At 50.9% G+C, this 24,431-nt stretch overlaps 1 protein-coding gene across 1 annotated transcript; it reads right to left on the bottom strand.

Annotated features, from left to right (window-relative positions):
* Nucleotides 1-19,241: 19,241 nt before the first annotated feature.
* LOC307096423 (small integral membrane protein 10-like protein 2A) lies at nt 19,242-22,754 on the bottom strand. Its single transcript, XM_079766035.1, has 3 exons — nt 21,978-22,754; nt 21,036-21,192; nt 19,242-20,361 (listed from the first exon to the last, which is right to left on the bottom strand). Exon 1 carries the CDS (start codon nt 22,605-22,607, stop codon nt 22,371-22,373), a length of 237 nt encoding a protein of 78 aa, XP_079622161.1. The 5' UTR covers nt 22,608-22,754; the 3' UTR covers nt 19,242-20,361; nt 21,036-21,192; nt 21,978-22,370.
* Nucleotides 22,755-24,431: the final 1,677 nt, after the last annotated feature.

Here is a 24,431-nt window from a genome sequence, read left to right as displayed (position 1 = left end):
GAATATTCTGGACCTACTCACTAAGTAAACTGCTTCTAAACAATTTTCAAACCACTTTAACAGAATCTATGTTTAAAACCAAACAGTGATTATGCTTAACACGACCATCCTTCCACCTCATCCAGGAAGGCAGACTGCCAGCACGTTCACCTAGAACAATATACTTAGCTGCTTTCAATTGTCTTAAGAAACCTGTGAGCCATAACAACCACATTGTATTAACTCAAATGTTCCCTCTAATTTCAAGAAGAGTTTGATCTATTACATGCCAAATTGTAAGTTAATGTTTCCACTATTTCTGGGAATAAAGCATTGTCAGATACATAACAAACATAATGCACGTCTAGACCCATGTACAGCCTTATGAACAACTAAACATGAAGGGCAACGATTTACCTGTTCATAAGGAGAGAGGAAAGACAATAAAAATCACTGCTGTGGTTGATTTTTCTTTCATATGTTCCGGAAAAATCACCTAAATTAGAAATGAGGCAGAGTTGATTGAGTGTTGTCTTACAAGCCCACCTTTATCTGACTATTGGGATACAAGTTTTCCCAGCCACACATGAGGTAGCAGAGGCTTTTCATCAGCAAGCACTGTGGACATAAGAAGTTAGCATGCAGAGGGTAATGCGTGGGTTTTTGTTTTTGTTTTTAATTTTCCGCCTATTAGAAAAAGTTATAATTTTATGGTCCTGCAGATCATCAACCAGGTTTGTGTCTAAATTAAGGGCAGTTCTGCAGACATTATTGGAGCCTTAGAAGATCAAGGCTCCAAAAATGTCAATGCATTTTCTAAGCACCTCTGTCATTCTACTGATTCCCTGAATAATGGGTCAAATAACACTTTGATGGGTGTTCACCAACAAATGTGTGGGACTCATGGTTTGTAACAATCAGGTGTTGTGCTTTCAAGCAGCTTTTTGGAAAGAGACCTTCTCTGAAAAGCCTCCTAGCTGACTTCTCCTTACATCACCTTGGCCAAAATCAGATCAAGGCCCACTTCCTAAGGGGCAGGGAACTGACTGGTTTGGAAGAGTCAGCATCTGGGATTGCATGATCAGCAGCAGGGTCTCCACCTCCAGGACCACCAGAGGACTACCACTGCTATTTTATAAGGCTAGACTCGATGTCAGCCACAGAATGGCAGGGGGCATACCTGCTGAACAAGACATGGACCCCACGTACTGGACCAGGGAGGGAGAGGCCCCACATTAATCGAGACTCAATTTCTTTTTTAATAGCATCTGACATTTATTGAAAATAAGGAAAAGACTGTTGCCTAGGTAGTGTAGAAGAGCCGGGCAGAGTGCAGGGGTCACTGTGTTGAACAAAAGGCACACATCAGAGAGACAGCTGCAAACTCAGAAGAGAACTGGGTGCTGGGCAAAACTAACAGGTCCACAGGAGAAAACGAGTGACTCGATTTGGCTGCTGGGCACCCCTGGGACCTGGCAGCCACCCGGCAGGAATAGAAGGTGTCTCTGGGAGTAGGGAGGGAATGGGCCCCCTGAAGGTGAAAGGCTGGCCGGCCCCTCCAAGGGGTTGGCGAGCTGTTGGAATCATTGTCCAGGGGCTGTGGCCAGCTCAGATACCTCCTGGGTGAGACGAGATCCCTGGAGGCTGCAGTCTGTCGGTGGGAGGTGGTGGATGGTGATGGCAGCCGCAGCGCTGGTCTCTGGGCACATCTATGCAGGCCTGCTAGCCTGGCAGGGAGAGGTTGGTAACGGCTGGTCTGCGCGGGGGTCTGTCCAGTGTGTAACGGGAGCCCAGCTCGCAGCTGGAGCCCAGGACAGAGTCCAAGTCCGCATGGGAGGGGCCGGGCTGGCGGGAGAGGGCGGCGGCGCGCTCCAGAGCCAGGCCCAGCTGCAGCAGGAACCTGGGGCGCTATTCCTGGAACAAAGGCAAGCACTACGCGGGAGGGAACAGGAGCGCGGGGGAGATCACCGCCACTGGAACACAGGGATGGGGAGGCGCGGTGGGAGGACGCCTGCGGCGATCTGGGCGGCAGCCACCGGCGCGGGGACCCTCCCCCGAGAGCACCTGTCCCCAGGCCCGAGGGTCTCCTGGCCTAGAAGTCCTCGTCCTCCACCCATCCAAAGACCCGCTTCATCTCGGCCAGGAAGCCCCGGTAATCATTGAGCAGGGGGCTCTCCTTCCTGATGTAGGGGATCACCCACTGCAGGGCAGGCCCCGTGAGGCGGGTGATGAGGAACGTCACCTTCAGGGCATCGCTGGAGAACAGGGTGTCGTCCACCAACATGTAGGCGCCCGTCTGCACGATAAACTCCGGGAGCCGGTCGGTGTCGCCGTCAAACGTCTCAGGGAAGGGGATCGGGTTCCTCCACCGACGCGTCTGGGGCCTGATGGGCAGGGCCAGGAGGGCCTTAATCAGCTGCACTCGGCCGTCCATCGCAGCACCGCGCTGGCTTGTCTGCGCTGGGCGGGGCTGGGCGGAGGTGGGCGGGGAGGCGGGGAGGGAAATGCCACTGTGCAGAGGCGGGCCCAGGCCCGCGGTGGGCGGGAGCACGGGTCGCACAAGGCGCATGCGCGGGCTCCGCCTACAAGGAGGCCTGAGAGACTGGGCTGGGAGCGTGGGCAGGGCCAGGGGGAGGAGGAGAGGGATGGCGTCCTACCTTTTCACCCCTTCAGTCCCTCAGCCCCAGCATATCCTTTGCTGACCTTGGACTCTGTGAACACATTTCCCTGCTTATGGATGTCTCTTTCAGCCAGAGAAGTACTGCACTGCTGGTTGTAGATGTGGTGGCCGTGCACCAAAATTGAAAAGCCCCAAATGTTGGCCAACATAATCCAGAGCAGGATATGACAATAATGCACCATGACCAATTAATGTAAAGAGGGTTAAATCATAAGAAATCTCTTAATGTGCTATATTAAGAGGCCAAAAGAGGATTGTCAACCAATGGTCCTTGGCACCAATTCAACACCAACAGGAATCCCCAATCTGGGGTGCGCTGAAGAAGGAAAATTTATTCAGTGCAAACAGCTCAACTGTGATACAACATGGCTGTGACAACACCAGGGCTGTGGAATAGCTCAGTAGTATTACAGCTCAATTATGAAACAGCAGGGCTATGAGGAGGCCCTGGGGCAAAGCCCCTCTCCAGCTAAACTGCTCTGCTCTGCCCTGCCCTGCCCTGCCCTGCTCTGTCTTTTGTGTTTCATCTTTGGTGTTTCACCTGCAGCCAGGGAAACACCAAATGTTCAGTCAAAAAGGAAAGTTCGCTCTCCCAGGCAGAGGGGAGCTGACTTATATAGACAGAAGTCCCCACCCCTGGTCCCCAATTAGTCTGTCCTCAGGCAAATGAGGATGCCAAATCCTCCCAGTTTGATTGGTCCAGAAAGCACTGTCGTGATGGGTCCTAATGGAACCACTGATTGGTTGGTGAAGATGCTGATGAGGGACAAGCTGCTGCAGCTCCGGATTAGATGGGGAAAGTCTCAGTCCTACTGGTTGAAATACAATTCCAGAACTACTTTATAAGGGTTGGCTCAGATGGCAGGAACACAGTGCAAGCTGGCAGTTCAGTGTAGGTTTCTCCCTGAAGTGCAGTTTTCCTGACAGGCCCCTGTGTAGAAATGGCTGCTAGTCTCTGTTTTGGGTTTTGTTTTTAATTTGAGCCCAGTTAGCCACCAGGAGCCCTTCTTAGTGGGTATCTTCTTTCTTGGACTCGACAGGATTATCAGTATAGAAACGGAAAGTCAAAAGTAAGAGCTGTTGGATGCTTTCCAACCATGACATTATTCATTTCCATATTGAAGAATAAAGGAAAGGAACGACTAGGGAACTGACCAATTGAAGGAGGGGAATCTAACTATTAAAGGTTATATCTGAATTCATTTGTTGGCTGAGTACAAAATTAATACAAATCCTTCACAACCTTTTATATATGCAGAAAATAACCAGTTATAATAGATAATGGTGTTAATGACTCAACTCAGAAAAGCAAGTAAAAAGAAATAGGAATATATTTGAAAAACCGTGAAAGACACTTAAAAAACATTTTCAATGCTAAAGAAGACTCGCGCAAACAGAAATGCATACACAGGTCTGAGATAGGATAGCACAACATCTTAAAGATGCTCATTTCCCCTCTGTGGGTACATAGAGGAGGTATGGATGGAGGCGCTGCCCCAGGGGGTGCACATGCTTCCTCCCGAGTTGGAGAAGCTGATGGAGGAGATGCAGCTAGAGTTAGATTAGCTACAGAGCCAGCTTCTGCCCCAAACCAATAGGGTGACAGCAAATTTGCCTCCACTTCCTTGAGTTGCAACAGTGCCTGGTGTCCCCATGACCTTTCAAGTGCAAAATATCTGTTGTGCACCTACCTGAATTATTCACAAGTTAAACAAAACATTCAACATATATGGAACAACAGATTTCTGACATTGGACACCCAGCAGTCAGGGTAGTGTTCCTTAAGAGTGAAGGAAAACAAACACACATGAGGTGACCCCTATGATTGTCTCAGTTGTCACGAGCCAACATCCAACCTCCCTGTTTTACTTGCTTGTTTGTATGTTCATATATGTGTGTGTTGGTGTGTTTGTACTTGCTGATCCCAAATCAGAAAACAGATGGGAGTCCCCTGAGTCTCCCAAGGCTTTCTCTCAGTTCTTGCCCTGCAGGTCCTACCTTTCCTTTGAGGGTGTTTAACACCCCTTCCCCCCGCCCCGCCCCCACGCACATTCACACAAACCCATAATGTCTCTTTCCCCAGAAGCCTCTCTCCAGGCCGCTACTCAAAATCTCTCTGGGGGCATTAGGGTGGCAGGTAAAGCAGCCCTAAGTACCCCCTGGCTTGTGGATGGTGACAGCCCAGAGAATCTACAACAGCTGAGGGAAGACACCATACACTTGGCTGGGCAGCCAGTGGAGCCAGGCATCCAAGTCACATCTGAGTTGTGACAAAGATTCATTACTGGATTCTAATCACAAGCTTAGGAAGACCATCTGTTGACACCTGTGACTGTGCCAGTGCTGAAATACAGTCTGGTTAGTAATAATACCCTAAATGTCACTGACCGTCTGCTCATCTAACTCTCCAGTCCCTTACAAACTGCTCAGCACCCAGAACAGCATTTCTGACAATCACTGGAGAGAGGGACACACACTGAGGGGACAGTATACTGGTTGGGTGGTAGGGTGAGGTATATAGCTGGGTGGGAGTAGCTCGTGGCCTACTGGTGACTAATTCTTAACACACAGAGCTTAATAATAGGGATATAGATAAAGTTCTAACTGCTATGGGGGAACCATAGGAGGTTTTTTGAACTCTGCATACTGAGGAAACCCTCTAAACTTGGGCCCCTCTAAACTGGATGGCAACAACAGAGTTGCTGACACCTGCGGCCCAGGATCTTCATGAAATCCCAGGGAGAGACGCATGCCCAACCACCCAGCGTGGCCCACCTTCAGGCAGGACAGACTATCACAATATTTTTCTCATTTCTCGTGGGGGAGATTTTCATGACCACCATGATAAGCTCATCTGATGTGTGTTTAAACCATGCTAAGCTGTACAGAGGTCTACAATTTTAGTTAATTGGAAATTTTATACAAGTAGTGGAAAATGTACAGCAGTCCACCTTTATCTGTGGTCTCCCTTTCTGCCATTTCAGTTATCCACGGTCAACTGTGGTCTGAACATGTTAAATGAAACATGTTAAATTCCAGAAATAAATAATTCATGTCCCACTCCATCCCTCCCAGGATATGAATCATCCCTTTGTCCAGCCTATCTACGCTGGAAATGCTACACTTCCCCACACCATTAGTCACTTAGTAGCCCTCTCAGTTATCAGATCAACTATCAGGGAATCACAGTGCTTGTGTTCAAGAAACCTTAATTTTACTTAATAATGGCCCCAAAGAACAAGATGCTGGCAATTCGGATATGCCAAAGAGAAGCTATAAAGTGCATATATGTGTGTGGGGAGATTATATATATTTTAGGCATCCACTGAGGGTCTTGGAACATATCCCCTGTGGATAAGACCTACCGTATTTTGTTTTTATAGAATCTTTTTTTTTTTTTAGGCCTACTGTATTGATACGTTTAAGGGACAACGCGACAAATAATCGTTCACTGGCCTGCCTTTCTGGATTCTGCCCTTACTAATGCTTTATAAGACCAGGAAGTGTTGTACAATGAGAAACACTTCAGACTTAAGGGACCAAGACTCTAATGCAGGCTTGACTAGGAATTAACTGCATGCTCACTGCTTTCAGTTTTGCTCCTCATGACTTCTGGAAAGATGTTCTGCAGAACCATGCTGGTCTTACTGTAGCAGGAACAGGAGATGCCCCATCACAATATCCAGGTATGTATTAGTCATCTTCATGTAGTGGCCAAAAGGATCGTTTACATAGGAAAGTGTTAGACTATCTCCTACCTTTCTTACCTTAGCAAGGGAAGATCTTCAATCCAGGCCCGGCGATCACTCACCCTGCCACCAAGCCCCTGACATCAATGCCCCAGATTACAGAGTTCAGAGCTCCGCCCTGGTACACCCTTGATGGCAGAACCACCAGCTTCCTTGAGTACACTTGTATACAGGCAAATAATAAAAATCTGCAAGCGGGAGCTTCTCCAACAAGCAAATTTGCTTACAAGACCACGAGTACTTTACAAAATCCTAGAAACCAAAGCAACAAACAAGTGTCACAGGGCAGGAACAAGGGTGAAATCAACAGCAGGTCTCTCAAGTAAAATTACCTCAAGCAATAGCTTTAAAGAGATTTAGCAGGAAACCAATCAGTCTTGGGGTCTAGTTCAATACTCAAAAATTAATAGAACAAAGACTAATATTGGCTCAACTAGGGTGAAGCCACAAGTATCATACCAAGTAGCTAAAGCAGGGGACTCAGTCACACAAGCAAGAGAAGGGTGTCAGTGCAGTGGCAAGTTCTCAGAGAAAAGGCGCCTGCTAGACAAACCAGTCAGCCTGTGACTACCGCCTTCACCCTGTAGGATACAAATACAGGACATATATGTTTTCATATCTTTCCGCATATAAGATTCCAAGACCTTTGTGTAAGCACAAATTCACACATTGTAAACAAGGAAAACAACCAAAAGGCAAAGACAAACCCAAAGTCACAGCCCTCCAAAGGCAAATCAGGTCAAATCCATTGAGAACTAGTGTTTTAGTAGACTTTCTTTTTTTCTTTTTTTTTTTGGGGGGGGGGGGTCATACAAAGGCTGAGTTTTATTTCGGTAGATTTTTAAAATTGCTCTTCAGCGTAGGCTTTCTTAAATAAATGTTTTTTTGCTCACTCTATTTGTTCCCTCATCATCATTAGGGAGATTTTAAATGGCTGATTTTGAAATAATTTTCATCAGTTTCACTCGGGAGTAGGAGTGGGTCTGTGAAGCTCTGCTCATTGCCATGTCGGAAGTAGCCCTGTGACTTACCTATTTGATTTTTACCCTCACCCAAGGATATGTGTATTGGTTTGGAAGAGAGAAAGAGAGAGAGGGAGAGAGAGAGAGAGAGAGAGAGAGAGAGAGAGAGAAACAGAGAGAGAGAGACAGAGAGAGAGACAGAGAGGCAGAGAGAGAGTCAGAGAGAGAGAGAAAGAGAGAGAGAGAGAGAGAGAGAGAGAAACATGGATTGTTTGCCTCTGGTATGGGCTCCGGCAACCTAGGTATGTGCCCTACCGGGGATGGAACCTACAAACTTTTGGTATATGAGATGACGCTCCAACCAACCGAGCCACCTGGCCAGGGCTGACGTACCTATTTTGATTCTGCCTTGACAAAGATTTTATAAAGCCAGGCACTGTGGTATAATGAGAAACATAAGAGTGAAGGGACTAAGTTTCTGATATCAGTTTAAACAGGATTTAGCCATGTGCCCACTGTTTCCAGTTCTGGTCCTGGACTTATGCGGTCTTCTGTAAGACCATACCAGCCACCCTACCTCTGCTTTACCATTAGCAGGGTCAGGAGGTTTCCCTGAACACACCTACAACCCTCAAAGGTGTATCTGTGGCTTTCATGTAGTGGCACAAGGTGTCACTTCTCATAGGGAGTTACTTATTTATCAATTCCCTTTCCTTCCTTAACAAAGGGTTAAACCTCAGGAATCACTAGTTGGGGAGGGCAGCTTGGGGGACCTGGTATCTCATGATGGGGCATCCAGTCTCCAAGTAGCAGGGCCTAGTATTGAATATCCAAGGGAGGTGGTGAAAAGGTGAAGAGAGTATGGGCTTCCTCCAGCACACTAGTATACATCTGGAAGAGGCTCATCTTGTGACTTGCCATAGGCTGCATACAGTGACCTGATATGCACTGCAGGGCATCACACTGCCTGGTACACTTCCTTGCCTCACACCTGGACTCACCTGCAAAGGTTTCTTCTCCCATAGGGCTGGATACCTTTCACATACCTAGGAACTCAAAAAATTATCCCCGCATCAGCCACCCCAGCAGCCCAGTCCTGGCTTTGGGGATGCCTGAAGTATTTTACAAGCCAACAAAATGGATGAATACAACATATCTGAGAGCCATTTGTAAGGCTTTCTGGTCTTCCTTTTGAACACAATGTCCTATACATACTCATATAGCATGCATGGGATTGATTTTAAAATAATCCCGTGGTCGTAGGAAAGACGAGGGGGCAGAAATCAAGCCCAATTGAACTATGGGTTGATACTCAATGTAGATGTATGATGGGGCATGCAGTGTCTCTGCATGACTTATTCATTTCCATGCTTTTGAATGTTTCCACGATGTTTGTGAAATGCAATCTGCCTCGGAGAGCAACCGCAAATTCAGGTCCTCCTGAACATGAAGCTTGTGATTCTCTGGAGGGCAGGAAAACACAAGCCTCACAGTACACACTGCGCATTGGAAACTGGGTTCCGGGAAAAAGGGTCAGAGGCTCTGGAGATGTGGCCCAATCCTAAACTTTGAGATTTGTTGGAAGATGTTTGGGAGGTGAGTGTTCTGGCCATATCTATGTTTTCCATAGATCACATTATCCCAATGAGGAGGGTGAATTTGGCATTGGTGGGGGGCGGGGCTGAAAACCTGGGAACAGATAGACAGTGACAGGAATCTTGTAGAGAAGAGCCAAGGGGAAAACCATTTATATATATATTTTTTTCATTTTAAATATATGTTTTATTGTTGATAGTATTACAGATATCTCCCATTTCCCCTCCCTTTACCCCTCCCCCTTCCAACCCCTCCCCCCACCACCAAAACCATTTGTATTTAAACCAAGGCAAGGCTGGTGGGTATGGAAAGCAGGGGATGGATTCCAGAAACCACAGGAAGTGGAGTGTTACTAACTGGATACAACGTGGGAGAGAAGGACACAGCAGTCTCAGAGATGACGCCTGATTTTGGAAGGGCAGGGGACTCCACCCAAGGTAGGGAACCAAGGAAGAAAAGAAGGGTTTTTTGTTTGTTTGTGGTTTTTTGTTGTTGTTGTTTTTAAAAAAGGCAAGTTCAACTTGGAACATTTCAAGTTTGAACATTTGAGAGTGCCATAGGCAGTTAGATCGATGATCGAAACCTGCTTGGTTACCATGTTGAAGGGCTAGACCTCGGCCTTGCAAGGTAAAAAACTCATTCTTGCAAAAGTCAAGAATTGAGGCAAACTCACCAGAAACTGAGCTACAAACTAGAGTGCCAATCAACTTTCATGACTGAGAACTATAGTGGTCAAAATAAACCACCAATATGAATTAGTAAGCAGACGGTATTCTTAAAGGAAAGGGATCCCAGGATAGGTGTATTTTAACAGGGTAGTGGAGACACAAAGACCTCAGGAGCCCCAGGTGACTCAGAATAGTGTGGGTTCCAGAGGGGGAGAAAATGTGGCCGACTTTGCAGTTTAAGCCCTCTGTGGCCTGAGAGGCTGAGCAAATCCTTATGCTCCTTGGAAGACACAGTGATGGAAAAGCACAGGGAGAGGTGGGTGGAGGCAGAAAACAGTACAGAGTGAGGGGCAGGAATGTGGCCTGCCTCTTGTCCTTCACTTTTCTTCCCAGAGGCACCCTCCTGGAGAGTCAGTACCAAGAAGCTTGCTCTGTGGCTGCGGGAGGCCAAAGGTTCAGGCACACTAAGAGGCTGTGTGTTTCCAGCAAAGCTGGGGGCCAGCAGAGGAAGGCTGGGAGCTTCGGGGAGGCTCAGTGTGGATTTAAGCTGTAGTACAATCATCAAAGTCATGGAGTGACTGTCTTTTCCAAATTGAGAAAAATGTTGACGGATAGAATGTCCTGTTTTATGTCACTGTCCCGCCCCCTCCCCCCGCCTCCCCCCGCCTTCCCAGCCACCGCCCAATATCTGCTACCTGATCTGTGCAACTGAGGGTGAGAGCTTGTGAGAAACAGATTATTAAGGCTCAGAGAAGGTGAAGGCGGAAGGAATGAGTGGTTTCCACGGGGTGGGTGGGGGTGGGGTGGGAGTGGGGAGCTGGGGCTGTTGGTGTTCCTGTTTGGCAGAGTGCCTCAGCAGCTGCCACCTATGGAGCCCTTCCAAGTGCCAAGCACTTCCACACACACAGAGTGGCATTTGATTGCCATGACGTCCCTTGAGGTGCACAAGCTAATTTTACCAGTCAGGAAGCTGGGGCTCAGAGAGGCCAAGGGGTGCTCCCACAGTCCTTGTCAAGTGGTAGAGCTGCTGTGTCTCACGACGATGTTTTTGCCCTTGACCCTTGACACGGACTCAGTGCTGTCTTTGGATGTCCCTGAGACTGAACAGCTCCGATGATGAATAAGGCTAATAGCTCACAAAGACTAGTCCTCCTTCACTGACACCTCCCGCGTGTCAGGCACCGAGCTCAGTGTTCACTGAGCGATGTGCACTATTTCACCGATTCCTCACAGAACCTCTCAAGTACTAATCATTCTGCACGTGAAGAAAGTGAAGCTCAGACAGTCTGTGGGACCTGGCCATGGTCACCCTGCTCATGACCTGGAGAGCCAGGGTTCAACCACAGCTGTTTCCCTCTCCCAAGCCCGCTGAAACCGCATTTTTCCAAGTTGAAAGATGGGACTGACCATCTCCCAGTATTACTGGTGTTCTGAAAGGACCCTGACTTATGGAGGGGTCCTTCTCCCAGGTTGTATCTGCAAATCACTGCTGTAACATGCGTAGAAATCAGAAACACATACTCAGGTGAGAGGTTCTTATTTGTTCAAGAGCTCGCACCACGTATAACTTTTGAAAACGTATATCTCTCCTTCTCGTGCTTCAATCACTTACAGGAAGCTGACTGTCTAAGAGGGGTGAAAGGTCCCTTCCCACAGCCCCAGTCTGGCCTCAGCCAGTGGAGCGTCGCCACTTACTGGCTGTTTCCTTGAACTACATCAGAAAGCCCAGGTGGGTGTTGCTAAGGCTACAGTTCAGAGCCCCAGTCACCTGGGCACAGCAGGTGTTGGTAAAGAGAAGAGAAGAAAGAGAAGGAAGGTCCTTGGGCATAGGAAGAGAGTGGGGGAGTGAAGTCAGCGTGTGGTTGTAGAGCCTCTGCTTTAGCAATTTCATTTGATTCTCGGGGTGATAGGGTCTGATTTTTTTTAAAATTAAATTTGACATTGGGGAAAAGCTGGCCCAGCAGCACATGTTTGAACTGCAGTAACTCACAGGTGGCATGTGTATGGAGACTTGCTGTGATGGTGAGGTCATAGAACATGAGAAACTAGAAACAGAAGAGAAATGAGTCTACTCTTCTCAAAACATTGCCTCGACTGTGACGTTACTCCCCTGGGGCCTGCATCACTGTGTCTGTGGGGCACATGGGGAAACAGGTGCAGAGGATGGCCGTGACACGCCCATGTCCCCATAGCTGGTGAGCCATGGAGCTGGAACTCTCAGACTGGCACTCTGCCTTCTGCACTCCTGGGGGAAAGAACCTGCCATAGAGGGAAGTAGGAAGTGGAGGATGGAAACACCACACAGGCTCTGGAGCAAGATGTTGCATCACATTGGAATAAAATGTGCTTTACAAAGCGCTCAGATCGGCTATGGGCTTCACCTGGGAAGTGCTTTATTTAGAAAAGGCCTTCCAGAAAAGTTGCACTGAATGCACTTTTGGAATTTCAATAGAATTACCTTCCCATTGTGTCAGGTGCATCCATTGGCATTCTTGTCACATTTCCCACCCTCACCCCCTGCCTTTATTTTTTTTTTAATAACACAATTTTTAAAACATTCTCTGGGTGCCAGTCTCTGGGAACTGTGAAGTCCACTTCTGATTGTGTTATTTTGGGCAGTTTGGTTGTTTTGAGTTAACCCACACCCCAGGTTACTTCCTGGGTTTGGGGGATACATTCCTCCTGGCTGAGCCCTCATACAATCCTCGCAATTGCTGAGCACTCACATATTCTCTGTAGGATTCTCTAACTGGTCCACTGGGGGAGGGGGGTCTGTGCCCAGGGCCCACCATGGGTCGGGCATGGAGAGGGGTCCAGGAAATATATGTTACCAAGTGAACAGCCAAGGATTTTTGCCTCCACTGAGGCCCTGTGGTTGTCACAGTGAGCCTATTTGTACGGTGTCCTGAAGGCCTTTCCTGGGAGCATGGATCCCGTTTAAACTTTAATGAGCCACCCAGGGACTATGGCATGCATTGGTACATGGGGAAGCGGGAGCGGGGGAGGGGAAGGTGGGGTTTATGGGCTAGACTCCTGGTTTCTGTGGAAGGGAGTGTTGTTGGTGGAAGAGCAGCAGCGGTTGTTGTAGCTGGACTCTGTGGCGACCAGAGTCAGGGAGGGTTGTCCTTGTGGTCACAGAGGGAGGCTTCTGAGAAAGGGCGGTGGCAGGACAAGGGAAAAGGGACTGGTGTGGCCTTGGGGACTGCTCTGCAGAAGTGGGAGAGGGCCCCAGGTCCAACATGGTTCCAGGTGCAGGTGGCCTAGGTGGGACAGAGCCTAGAGATGGCAACAGTGACTGGTGTGCGGTCAGGGGCATCTGCCCTTGTCAGCCAGGCAGCCAATCTGGTGCATTATGCCTGTGTGGGGGGTGAGGGTGGGGGCGGGAAGCAAGCCTGGGGACTTTTGACTGGTAGTCTCACTGCCTTGGGCAGGCCGTGGGCCATGGCGGCCTGCTGTTTGGGGAGATGAAACAGCTCAGTCATGGGCCTCCGTGAGCTGTCTGGCCAGAGAGGGAGGGACCTGCTCTGTGGCCTCTATGGGCAGACACTGTCTAGGCATCCTGTTTCTGACTGGGTGGGTGGGAAGGGCAGCCAAGGGACCAGAATGGGCCTCCATGGTGGACTGGGGAAGAGGTCTCAGGGAACAGGGAGCTGAGTGCTGTTCAGTACGCAGACTCGCAAGCAGCCTCAGGTCCAGGACAAATGTGGGTGCCAAGCAGGAGGCCTAGAGGCACCAGAAACACTAGACGGGAGGAAAGAGACTGCCTCTGGGTCCAGATGCTGGGATGTTGAGTGAGCCCTGGGCTCAGGGTTGTGGAAATTTGGGAGCAGAGCAGGAGGCAGGAGGCAGGAGGAGGGGTTAGGCAGTGGAAGAGGCCAGGTTGAGACCAGAGGATGAGGCTGAGGGAGGGACAGCAGATGGCAGCCTGCTGTTTTGGGGCTGGGGGCTGCTCATAGAAGGATGGATGGGTGCAGATGCTGGGGTGAGGTCTGAGGAGACGGACCTTGATCCTGCTCTAAGGGTGGGCCGAGCCAGGAGACAGCCAGGGAGAGCAGCACCTAGGCATCCTTTGGGGGTGCAGGCCCCGAGGGCTGAGGTCCTAAGACTGTGTGCCAAACACCCAGATGCCAGGAAAAACCTGGTGCATCATGGCCAACCAAAAGTAAGGGCCTCTTCCAGGTGTAGGGCCTGTGGAGGCAGGGCTAGGCCAGTAGCACCCTCTTCTGCTCACAGAAACATCAGCCTCTGGGTTGGTGAAACCTGTACTTAAGCAGGACTCTGGGCTGTAGAGGCCAGACCCAGTGTTTCCTGAGGGTCTGATCGCCCTGCTGGAGGGACTCAATCGCTGCTCTACATCCAGGTAATAGCTGGAATGTCCCGTGGAGTGACTTTGGTCCCCTCAGGGCTCTCTTTCCATTGCCTTGGTCCTACTTGCCCATTCTGATCTTCTTCCTGGGAGGAACTGGGGGAAGCCTGCTGGGACTGCTGGGAATGTGGGACGGTATAGGGTTGGGTCCAGAGGGAGCAGGTATTTATGTAGGGGTAGCACTGATGTGTCCAGAAGCCCAGGACATCCCGTGTCCAAGGAGAAGGCTCCAGGGTCAGAGCTCAGAGTCAAGCCCAAGGGTAGTGTGAACAAGCCTGCTGGGGGGGCACAAAAGCTCTTTTGTTCTTTTCCTAAAGAGTGCTATCACTCCTGTTTCTTACTAGGCAGGCACTGGGAGAGTGGCACACCAGTCCTACATGACCCTACCATTCACTAGAGATCCCCGCTCTCTGTCTGATCCAGCCTAGTGGGGAAAGAACTGAGACCTAGGCTTGTTCTGGAACTAATGGGATGGGGGTGGGGCTACCTTTTGAGCTTCCAATATCACAGGGGTGGGGCAAGCGTTGTAAGGCCAGGAGAGAAGTTCATCTGTGGAAGAGGCCCACCGGTGAATCAAAAATACAAGACAGGCCCGGCTGGCATGGCTCAGTGGTTGAGCATCAATCTATGAACCAGGAGGTCACGGTTCAATTCCGCGACAGGAGGTTGCAGGCTGGATCCCCAGTGTGGGGCGTTCAGGAGGCAGCAATCAATGGTTCTCTCTCATCATTGATGTTTCTACCTCTCCCTCTCCCTTGCTCTCTGAAATCAGTTACATATATATATATATGAAAAAGGCCTGATCCACAGCAGAAAATTGCCATCAGGAGTTTTGTGTCTATTCCAACTGGCCTGATGAAAGGTGTGTGTCTGGCGGTGGTGCTGAGAAAAATCCAGATGCAGAGATGAACACTTGCCCCTGATCTCCAACTGAATATCAGATCAAAGATGAAGAATAATGCTCTGCTTTCTACACATCCTATTAATCTCTGTTACAGCGGTACCCTCAAAGGATAGAAACACGGCTGGAATCTTCTATTTCATGCTGCTGATCTTCTCTCTGAGCTGGAGAGGACTGCTGTCCGTTCTGCTCTCTTCTTGACGATCTGGAGCAGTGCCTTATACTCTTCTCCTGACTCGATATTCGAAACCTCCCCTCTACTCTGTTCATGAATATTCACTTGGCTGCCCTGCTGCCATCACAGTTTTGGGGCCACATGTTTTGTCATGGACACTCCTCCCCTGGCTTTATGTGTTCAGTCCCTCTCGTGTCCAGGGGGCCTCCTTAGCTCTGCTCTTACAGGAGCTGTGTGAGTCCTGCTGGGGCCTCTGAGGGGCTCAACACACGAGAGAGAGAAAATCTGCTCTCTCCTGTGTATGGCGCTGCAGTGGGATGGGGGGCCTGGGCAGTCATTGTGTATTCTTGCATCAGTTACCCTGCCCCCTCCGCACTGAGCGGAGGCCCACTTGCTCCACTGTCACAGGTACCTCTGGGAGACATAACTTCTGTCCCCTGAGCTTATGTATGCTTTTCGAAAAGGCTGGCCCTGGCTCTTCCAGTTTATGATTCGTTTGCTGCTTTTCCGTCCTCTGGTTGCTGGGACGGCCTCATCTTTCCTTTTGCGAATGCCTAAAACTAAATAGGTGGGTCAATGAATATAGAGCTGTTGTGGGCACAATGCTTTTCTCTCCTCCCCCCTCCCCCTACTCTTTGGGGAGCTCTCTCCAGCCCAGGACACTTGCTTCTCCACACAGACACAGGGCACTTACGCTGTTGAGATTGGTCTGCTTTCCCAATAGGGGACTGTGTGGGCAAGCTGGGGACACGAAGTGCCTCCTCCTCCTCCTGCAGTGTTTCTGATATTGGGGTGGACACAGGCTGCTTTCCAAGGGAGATATAACTGAGTATGAGCAGACACTGAGAGGCTGTATCCACCCTTCACTGCATACATCACAAAAGAAGTTTGTCATTTCTTGGCAATTTCTCCATATAGGATCATGTCATCTGTGAATAAAGATAGTTTTAGATCTTTCTTTCCAATCAGGATGGTTTTATTTTGTTGGGATGGGGTGGTCTTGGTGGGGGGTTGTCCCACTGGCTAGACACTCCAGTACAATTTTGAAATGAATAGGCAAAAGTTGACATCTTGCATTATTGCCAATATTAAGGAAAACATTCATTTTCACCAGTAAGTATTATGTGCAATGTAAGTTTATGGAGACACTATCGGGTTTAGGAAATTCCCTTCTGTTCTAAATGTGTTGGAAATTGTTATCATGGATGGGTGTTGGATTTGGTCAGGTTTTTGCCAGATACAGAAATAAGATCTTTGCTTTTAAACAGGATGTTCTCCAATAAGAAGGACCAGGAATCCTTGGAGAAATGGTTGAGTAAATAGCATTTTCATTTTCCAACAAAACAAATCAAAGAATCATGCATTAAGCATGTCCATGAGGGGCTGTTTATACTGATAAAATATATCTATTAGAAAGATATATAGTCATAATTTTATGCATCCCCCAACCTCAAGGAATATGGAGGACAAGGGGAGAGTGAATAGAGACAGACCAGTCAGATTGGTGGGGGCCAGGTTAAATAAGCTAGGGAACTAACATTTGAGGCTTGTTGAGTGATTGTGAGAATCTTAAAGTTTGTATAGATTCCCTAACTGGTTCAGTCACTCTATCGTCCAGATGGTCTCAACACCTTACTCTCTCAAGGCTCTGTCTTTGAAACAGCTCTGCCTATGGGAATGGTGGGCAGAATGTACAATCCAAGGACAAGGGTGAGGGTAAAGGGCCTAATTGTCCAGGTCCAGCTCAAGAGTCAACTGGTGGTCACATCCGCCCAATGACCTCCGCCAGCAGATGGATGTGGAATTATAATAAAACTAGAGACCTGGTCATGCACCAGTGGGGTCGCTCGGCCTGGCCTGTGGGGATCAGTGGACCTCCACAATGCCACAGCCTGGCCTTACCCACTCATCAAGTTCCAGCCCACTGTCCTCATTGATCTCACACAACGTGAAGTAGTGCATGAAGTGGTAGGTGGCCTGGGAAGAGCCCAAGCCTGGGCTGGGTGCCCCACTGCTCCTGCTCATCCTAGCCCTGCCGCACCTGCCACCGCAATTCGGGCACACACGCGAGTGTCCCTGGGACAGGCTCACCAGCAGTCAGCCCTGTGTCTGGCATCTGTCTGTCAGCTGAGTGGCGCTCCCGCTGTGGTAGCCCACTGACCACCAGGGGTCATCTCTTGCATTGAGCGTCTGCCCCCTGGTGGTCAGTACGCATCATAGCTACTGGCCGGTTATCCGGTCACTTAGGCTTTTATATATATAGACTAGAAGCCTAGTGCATGAAATTCATTCACTCGGGGGCGGGGATCCTTCAGCCTGGACTCCACCCTCTCACAGTCCGGGAGCTCTTGGGGGATGTCCAACTGATGACTTAGGCCTGCTCCCCGGGGGGCCAGCCTAAGCCAGCAGTTGGACATCCTTAGTACTGCTGTGGAGGTGGGAAAGGCTCCCGCCACTGCCACTGCGCTTGCCAGCCGTGAGCCCAGCCTCTGGCTGAGCAGCGCTCCCCCTGTGGGAGCTCACTGATCACCAGGGGGCAGCTCCTGCATTGAGCGTCTGCCCCCTGGTGGTCAGTGTGCATCATAGTGATCTGTCATTCCACCATTCGGTCGATTTGCATATTACCCTTTTATTATATAGGATGATGGCAGCAAACCACCCATCACAGTGCCAGGGGTTCAGTAGGTTCTCATTACACGCCAGTTCCCTTCATCTGTTTTTCTCTTCTCATGATGATAAGGCCTGAGGACAAATGTTGACAGGACAACATCCCCTTGAATTCCTACACAGGAGGAGCTGGGCTCAGAGCACAGGTCTTTTTAAAATATATATATATTTATATCAATTTCAGAGAGGGAGAGGGAGAGAGAAATAGTAACATCAATGATGAAAGAGAATCATTGATCGGCTGTGTCCTGCACACACACACCCCCCCACTGGGGATTGAGCCTGCAACCTGGGCATGTGCCCTGACTGGGAATCAAACTGTGACCTCCTGGTTCATAGGTAGCCATGCCAGCTGGGCCAGGGCACAGGTCTTAACCAGAACAGGGTGTGCCTAGCTGGGAACGGTGGTCCTCCCTCTTCAGAGGGCCTTGGAGCTCTGTTCTGATCGTCTCCCATCGTGGTGTGCCAAGGCCACATGATCCCTGGAGTGGGTGTGAGACCATCAGGGACTGGACTGGACCATCTGGACAAAGGGTGGGAAGCTCAGGGCACTTGGGTCCTTCCTTCCTGTGGTGGCAGATGCTGAAAGGGTCTGTCCTATCAGGATGCTTTGGCCCCTGGGGAGATCTTGGTGACAGATGAGGGGTGCACCCAGGGCCCTTCCCCAGCCTGTGCTCCTCCTTGTCACCACAATCCTGCGTCCTCAAGGCGCCTTCCTTCTGCAGCCTGTGGACTTGCTTTTCTCTCTCCTGGCTGCTGTGTTCCTCCCCAGGCCTCCTGCACTCAGCCCTCTGCCCACCTGCCACCCTCTCCCCTGCAGCAGCCTCAGAAGGCAGCACCCCTGGCCTGGCTTCTCTGGGGAGGCACTGGGAGTGGAGCTCCGATGGGAGTTGGGATCTAAGGTGGGGGGAAGGGAAGCTTCTTTTTTTGTGATTTATCTCCACCAAAACTCTGCACCCATGTGGCCGGCAGGGAGGCGATGGGGACCTTGCCACCTGCTGCTGCAGAGGGGCTTCTGGTGAAACACAATGATCAGCAGACAGACAATTTCACCTCACTTCCCTCTTCCCACCCTTGGGGTTCAATTTAATTAAGCACCTTGTTACACCAGGCTCTAAAATGAAGCTGAGACTTAGGTATTAGTCTCTTCAAACAAGGTTGTGAGTGGGACAATTGCCACCCGCGGGGCCAGGCCTATGCTGCTGCCTTCCCCTCATGGGGGCAATGGTCCAGGGCCAGTGGGTGACCGCCCATACCACTCCAGCGTCTCTTGAGGAGGCCCTACCCACCTGCAGCTCCCTTCTCCAGCTCCTGGGCATCAGTGGTGATCTCACCACTGACCCCTCTGTCCTCCAAGGCTATTGCACCACACCAGAAACAGGAGCCCTCCAGTTTTATTTACTTTATTGAACTTAAGAACTTTTTAATAACTTAGACAACAAGTTTTAACAACACCAGAAACAAGAACATTTCTGACCAGTACAGAGTGAACACACACAGAAAACTGAGTCGTCTTATTCAGGTTGGTGTCTGATTGTGTAGAATTTCCGCCTGGAAAACAGACGGCTAATAAGTAAAGTGCACTGAGAGCCAGTCAAGCAGCCAGGACCCAGTGGGGTTGGGGGCGGTGGGAAAGCAGAAGCAGCTCACACTACTCAAGGCCAAAATGGTAAGAAAAGCGGCGCAGGAACAGGCTAAGGACTGGTGGCTGGCCCCTTCCCCAGCCATTCCCTTTGAGCAAAGACAGCCACAGCCAGAGCCACAGAGGACTCCCGTGTCCCCCTGGGTGGGAAGAGCTTCCTGGCAGGGGAGCAGGTCTATGAGGCCAGGGCACCCTGAGGTTCAGAGACGTATTTCTCCCTGTGGGACACCAGCACACGTTCAGTGAGGAGCCTCCCTCATGCCATTCTCAGGTCTTCTTCCTCCCGGGCCAGCCCAGGAAGAGGCTGGAGCTGAGGATCGAGTCACCCAGAGGTGAGACCTGGGCTTGAAAGGGGCACATCTGTGTATCATCCCCAAGGAGGCCCCTGGTCCTCCTCCCATCTTATACAGCCCGTGTTGCTCTCCTTTTTCTGAGGCGGTCCCCAGAGATCGACGGGTGGAGTTGGCAGGCAGGCTGGCAGGCTCCCGGAAGTGGTCCTGGTTGGACAGGGTTGGGGTGGAGGGGCCACCAGGACCAGGGGCTCCCAGGTGACTTGGCACAAGGAAGGAAGCCATCAGGCCCTGTTAGTGGGAAGCTGCAGGGAGCACGTGGGAGCCTTGGTCCCCAGTCTTATGGTGAGGCAGGAGGAGTACTTCACCCAGGCCCCAGGCTCCATCTGGGCAGCTGAGAAGGGCAGATGTGGTGAGACTGGGCCACTCCGTCCCTGGGGCTGACCACACTACTGTGGTTTTCAGTCTCAGGAACTCTTGAGTACTTGGGCTGACAGCAACCGGTGTCAGAGCAGATGTGGGACCGGGGGTGGGTGGTGAGGGCCAGGGCCTCTCCTGGCTCCCCTCTGGGCTGTTCCTGGCCATGCTGGTACACCAGTCAGCAGCACAGCCCGGGCCTCCAGGACCAATCCAAGCCCATCTGGAGGAGAGTCTCCTGTGTGATCCTGGGTGTGGGGGATCCGAGCCTGGGACAGAGAGATGGGTCGTGCATGGTTCCCTGTCCCCACCCACCCCCAGTTCATCCTTTACCCTCTGGTCACATCATGTCCCCAGGAGCTACCCCCACCTCCCCCACCCAAACTGAGAGGCTTGTGCCCAACTGTCGAGGAGCCCTTGGTTAAGCCTGGGGTGTGTGTGTGGGGGGAAGACCTGGCTCTGTGGGTGAGGGCCTTAGCTGCCCAGGGGATCCTTGGACTCATCTCTCTAGTGCCCATCTCAGCTCAGACTGTCCTCCTGGTGTTTCCTGTGACCACCCATACCACTCCAAGGAAAGCTAGTTCCCCCATTCCCCACCCGGAACCTCTCTCTCCTAGCTCCCCTGGGAGCCTGTGATCACCGGCCCCATCCCACTGGGCCAGGTCTTCCAGAAGCCTGGGGTGCAGGTGGGGAAGTGCAGGCCTTAGGGAAGATTTAGCTCCACCACTTCTGATCTGTGTGACAAGGGCAAATGTGAGCCCCCTCCCAGAACCCCAGTTTCCCATGTCAGCAGGTAGAGAGAATAGAACACCCTCTTGGTGTGCTAGGAGTGACATCGTCCTGTCCTTCCCCATGCCAGAACCAGACCTCTGGGCTGCCCCATGCCAGAACCAGACCTCTGGGCTGCCCCATGCCAGAACCAGACCTCTGGGCTGCCCCATACCTCGGGCCTCTGCCTGGCAGGCCCTTCATCTCCTCCTCAGCCAGGCCCTTCACTCAGCTGCTACCAGGAAGCTCCAGGGGCAGGGGGTCCTTGGGCACAGATTTGACTCTTGATGAGGCTGTAGAAGGGGCGAGTCACTGGCTACAAACACTGGTTCCTGAAACAAAGAAATGGAGACTTGAGAGTTGCCTCCCTACCCAGAGAGGGCCCCAGTTCTCCACGTGTTGCCTTCTCTACAAGCCCCTTCTCCATCTGCTCTCCCCACCCCAGCCTGAAACCTGCCTCTGGCTCAAGGAAATCCACATTTTCCCAGGTGCTGTGGGTTCACAGGGCACTCCCGGACGTTGCCGGGGCCAAAGGATGGCATTCTGTGGCAAGGGGAGGGCTGGAGATGGCAGAAGAGCAAAACTGGGGGACTGCTAGGGAGGAAGGCATCTTTCCACTCTTCCTCAAAGAGGAAGGAGGGGAGCAAAAGGGAGAGCAGGGGCAGGATTCAGGGGGCTGCAGGGAGCCCGGGGGCCTGAGTGCTGAGAAGGGGGCAGACCTGGGGTTCCAGGCTACCTATCCAGGAGGGCGAAGTGTGGTACCATGGGCCACCTCAGCCCATTCCCCTCCATTGCCTCTTGCTCAGGTGACACCTCCTGGGCCTCTGGGGATAGAGGTGGGGGAGGGGCTGGCTGTGGGCGGGAGGGGACACCCAGGTCTCCATGGGTGGTGAGATGCAAGATGCCTAAGCTACAGCCACCCCTCACCCCCAATTTGGAATCATGGCAAGGGACTCCAAGAGCCTGTGACTCTGCCTCCGCTCCACAGCTTTCTGGGCTGGCTTCCTTGGGTCCTTCCATACCGCCCCCCTCCCCAACCCCAGGGGCCTAGAAGTTTAGATGCCATGGCAACCGCCTCCCTCCAGCCCGCAGGTGCAGCCTCTCTCTGGCAGCCTACCTTTTTGGTTGAGACCAGTCAAAGCAAGTCCCTGCAGCAGCATTTCTTTCTGGTTTCCCACTTTGGCCAACGTGAGGCAACAGGTCGGCTGTAGTCAGAACATTTTCCGGAGCCCTCCGGAAAGGGCCCGTGTTGTCCGTTTCTGTGCAATGCTGCACTGGCCGCAACGCGTGTGCGCAGGTCACGCCTGGGTTCGGGGTTCGGTGGCCCTGGTGGCTCGGTGGCCAGCGTCCTCTCGTGGAGCTCTAGGGTCCAGGGGCCCGGGCCACCCCTCCTCCTCTCCGCGCCGCGGCCCGGCGACCTGGGCGGCCCGGCTGTCCTCCATGTGGGCGGGCGGGCGGGCGGGCGGGCGGGAGCGGCCCCCTCCTGCGGGGCCGCTGGGGCCACAGGCGCTCACTCGATCCGCACCTGCAGGCGGACGTTGAACATCACGGAGGCCACGATGTAGAAGTAGGGGAAGTTCACGCGCAGCCGCCAGGCCAGGTCAAAGAAGGTGAGCAGCGTGCGCGTGAGCCCCTTGCAGAAGGCGCCGTAGGAGCCGCGGGCCGCGGCCAAGCGCGAAAGTCGCACCGCCACACCGGACAGGGCCGCAGCCGCTGCCGCCACCGACAGAGCCGCGGATGCCGCCATGGGCCGGGCAGGCTCAGGCCCCGCGGACCCGCAGGAGCATGAGCCAAGGGCAGGTGTTCAGGAGGCCTGGAGCCACCCGCCAGCCCTGGAAGCCCTCCTGCCCGGCTCCGCACTCAGCCTCCTCCCTAGCAGCTCTCTGGAGGACGCTGCAGCAGCTCCTGCCCCTCCGCTGAGACCCACAGACAGCCCCGCCCCTTTGCCGGCTCCCGGGGGTGTGGCCACCAGCATAGCCCCGCCCTCCATTTTTATCAGCCTTTCTTGCCTGCAGCCACAGAGCCTCTGCAGGGAATATAGTCCCACCAATGGCACCATCCCTGTTGGCAAGGCCTCCCCAGGACACGGCCCAGTTGGCAAGCCCATGCTTTTAAGAGCAGAGCCTGAGGGCTTGAGCTAATTAGAAAGCGGTGCTCCCCAGGGATTCCTTTTGTGGAAAGCCCTAGAGCAGAGTGGAGGGCAGAAGTTCTGGACTGGTATAAGGAGTCCTTATGGAAGGCCCACCATTCACTGTCTCCACAGAAAATCTGGCCACCCAACCCGTCGTACTTTTGTTTAATTCCTATTTCTCTAGTACCAATGCACTATGGCGTTCCAACAAACCCACAAAGTATCATTTCTGGTACATTTGCTGGGTCATGTGTGTTTTTCTTTATTCATGAATTGCGCCGATGCTCTTACCTTTCACTCCATAGTGATTTCTAAGGATTCCTCTTAGTCTATCTTTGCCCTGGATATTGCAGGTCTTCTCAGATTTTCATTTGCCCTTTTCATGACTTTTTCTTGCTGGTGGGCTTAAAAGCCCTTTCATGGTTTCATCTCATTTTTATTCTAAACCAAATCCAACCCAAACTTGACCATGTTTTCATGACTATTGAAATGCTCACGCTTCATTATAGTTATAACTTTTAAAATTCTATCTGCAAGAAGTGGATTTAGGAAGAACTCATCCAAGTTTTCAAGAGGGGGGCTGGCCTGAGTATTAAGGGCCTCTCAAAATGTCTGTTCACTGTCACAAGTGAACATCACTATGGCATCTGTGTAACTATTTACAGAACTCAGCAGATTAATGTACACTGATTGAGCAATTGTCATACCTACATGGTCAAGGAAAAACAACAAGTTTCAGAGACACTAGATTATTGTGTGGCATCATGATTTTATCAATGACATAATATGCATGGGTATGAATGCATAAAAAATACCAGGGCAGATATATCAAATTAGTCAACATTGTTTAACTCTGGTTAAGGCAGTAGGAAGGACAGCATAACACTTTTTACTGTGTATATGTATGCATATCTACATGTATATAAGTATTACTTGTGTAATTCAATGAAAATACTACTTACTTGAAAAAAGGGGCCACAGAAATATAGACTTGAGCCACATATAAACCCTTTGTTCTAGACTGGATTCAGCTTAATTCATTTGCAGTGCTGGTTTTCTCCAATCATTTCTGAAACCTCTCCTTAGCCTCATCTCATTTATTTTTAGCATTTGATTTTGAAACAATTAGGGACAGGAAGTTGCAAAAATAATACAAATAAGACCTTGTGCCTTTCACCTAGCTTCCCCAATGGTAACATTTTCCATAGATGCAGTATAGTATCAAAACTTGGAAATTGACTTTGGTACATTACTGTTAACTAGACCACAGCCTAATTCAGCATTCATCATTTTTCTAGCCTGCATTAATTTGTGTGTGCGCATATGTATTACTCTAGTGATTTTTCTCATGTCAGGATTTGTATAATCACCAATACAATCAAAATACAAAAATATTTCATCACCACATAAGAACTCCTTTGGGCTTTTTGTTCTCACTCA

Source organism: Cnephaeus nilssonii (assembly GCF_951640355.1).
Source record: "Cnephaeus nilssonii genome assembly, chromosome: X".
Taxonomy (NCBI): Eukaryota; Metazoa; Chordata; class Mammalia; order Chiroptera; family Vespertilionidae; genus Cnephaeus; species Cnephaeus nilssonii.
The sequence above is the reverse complement of the archived record's forward strand: the minus strand, read 5'-3'. Positions and strand labels throughout refer to the sequence as shown.

Coding starts and splice junctions, on each gene's coding strand:
- LOC307096423 (XM_079766035.1), bottom strand. CDS start 22,607: ATGGCGGCATCCGCGGCTCTGTCGGTGGCGGCAGCGGCTGCGGCCCTG.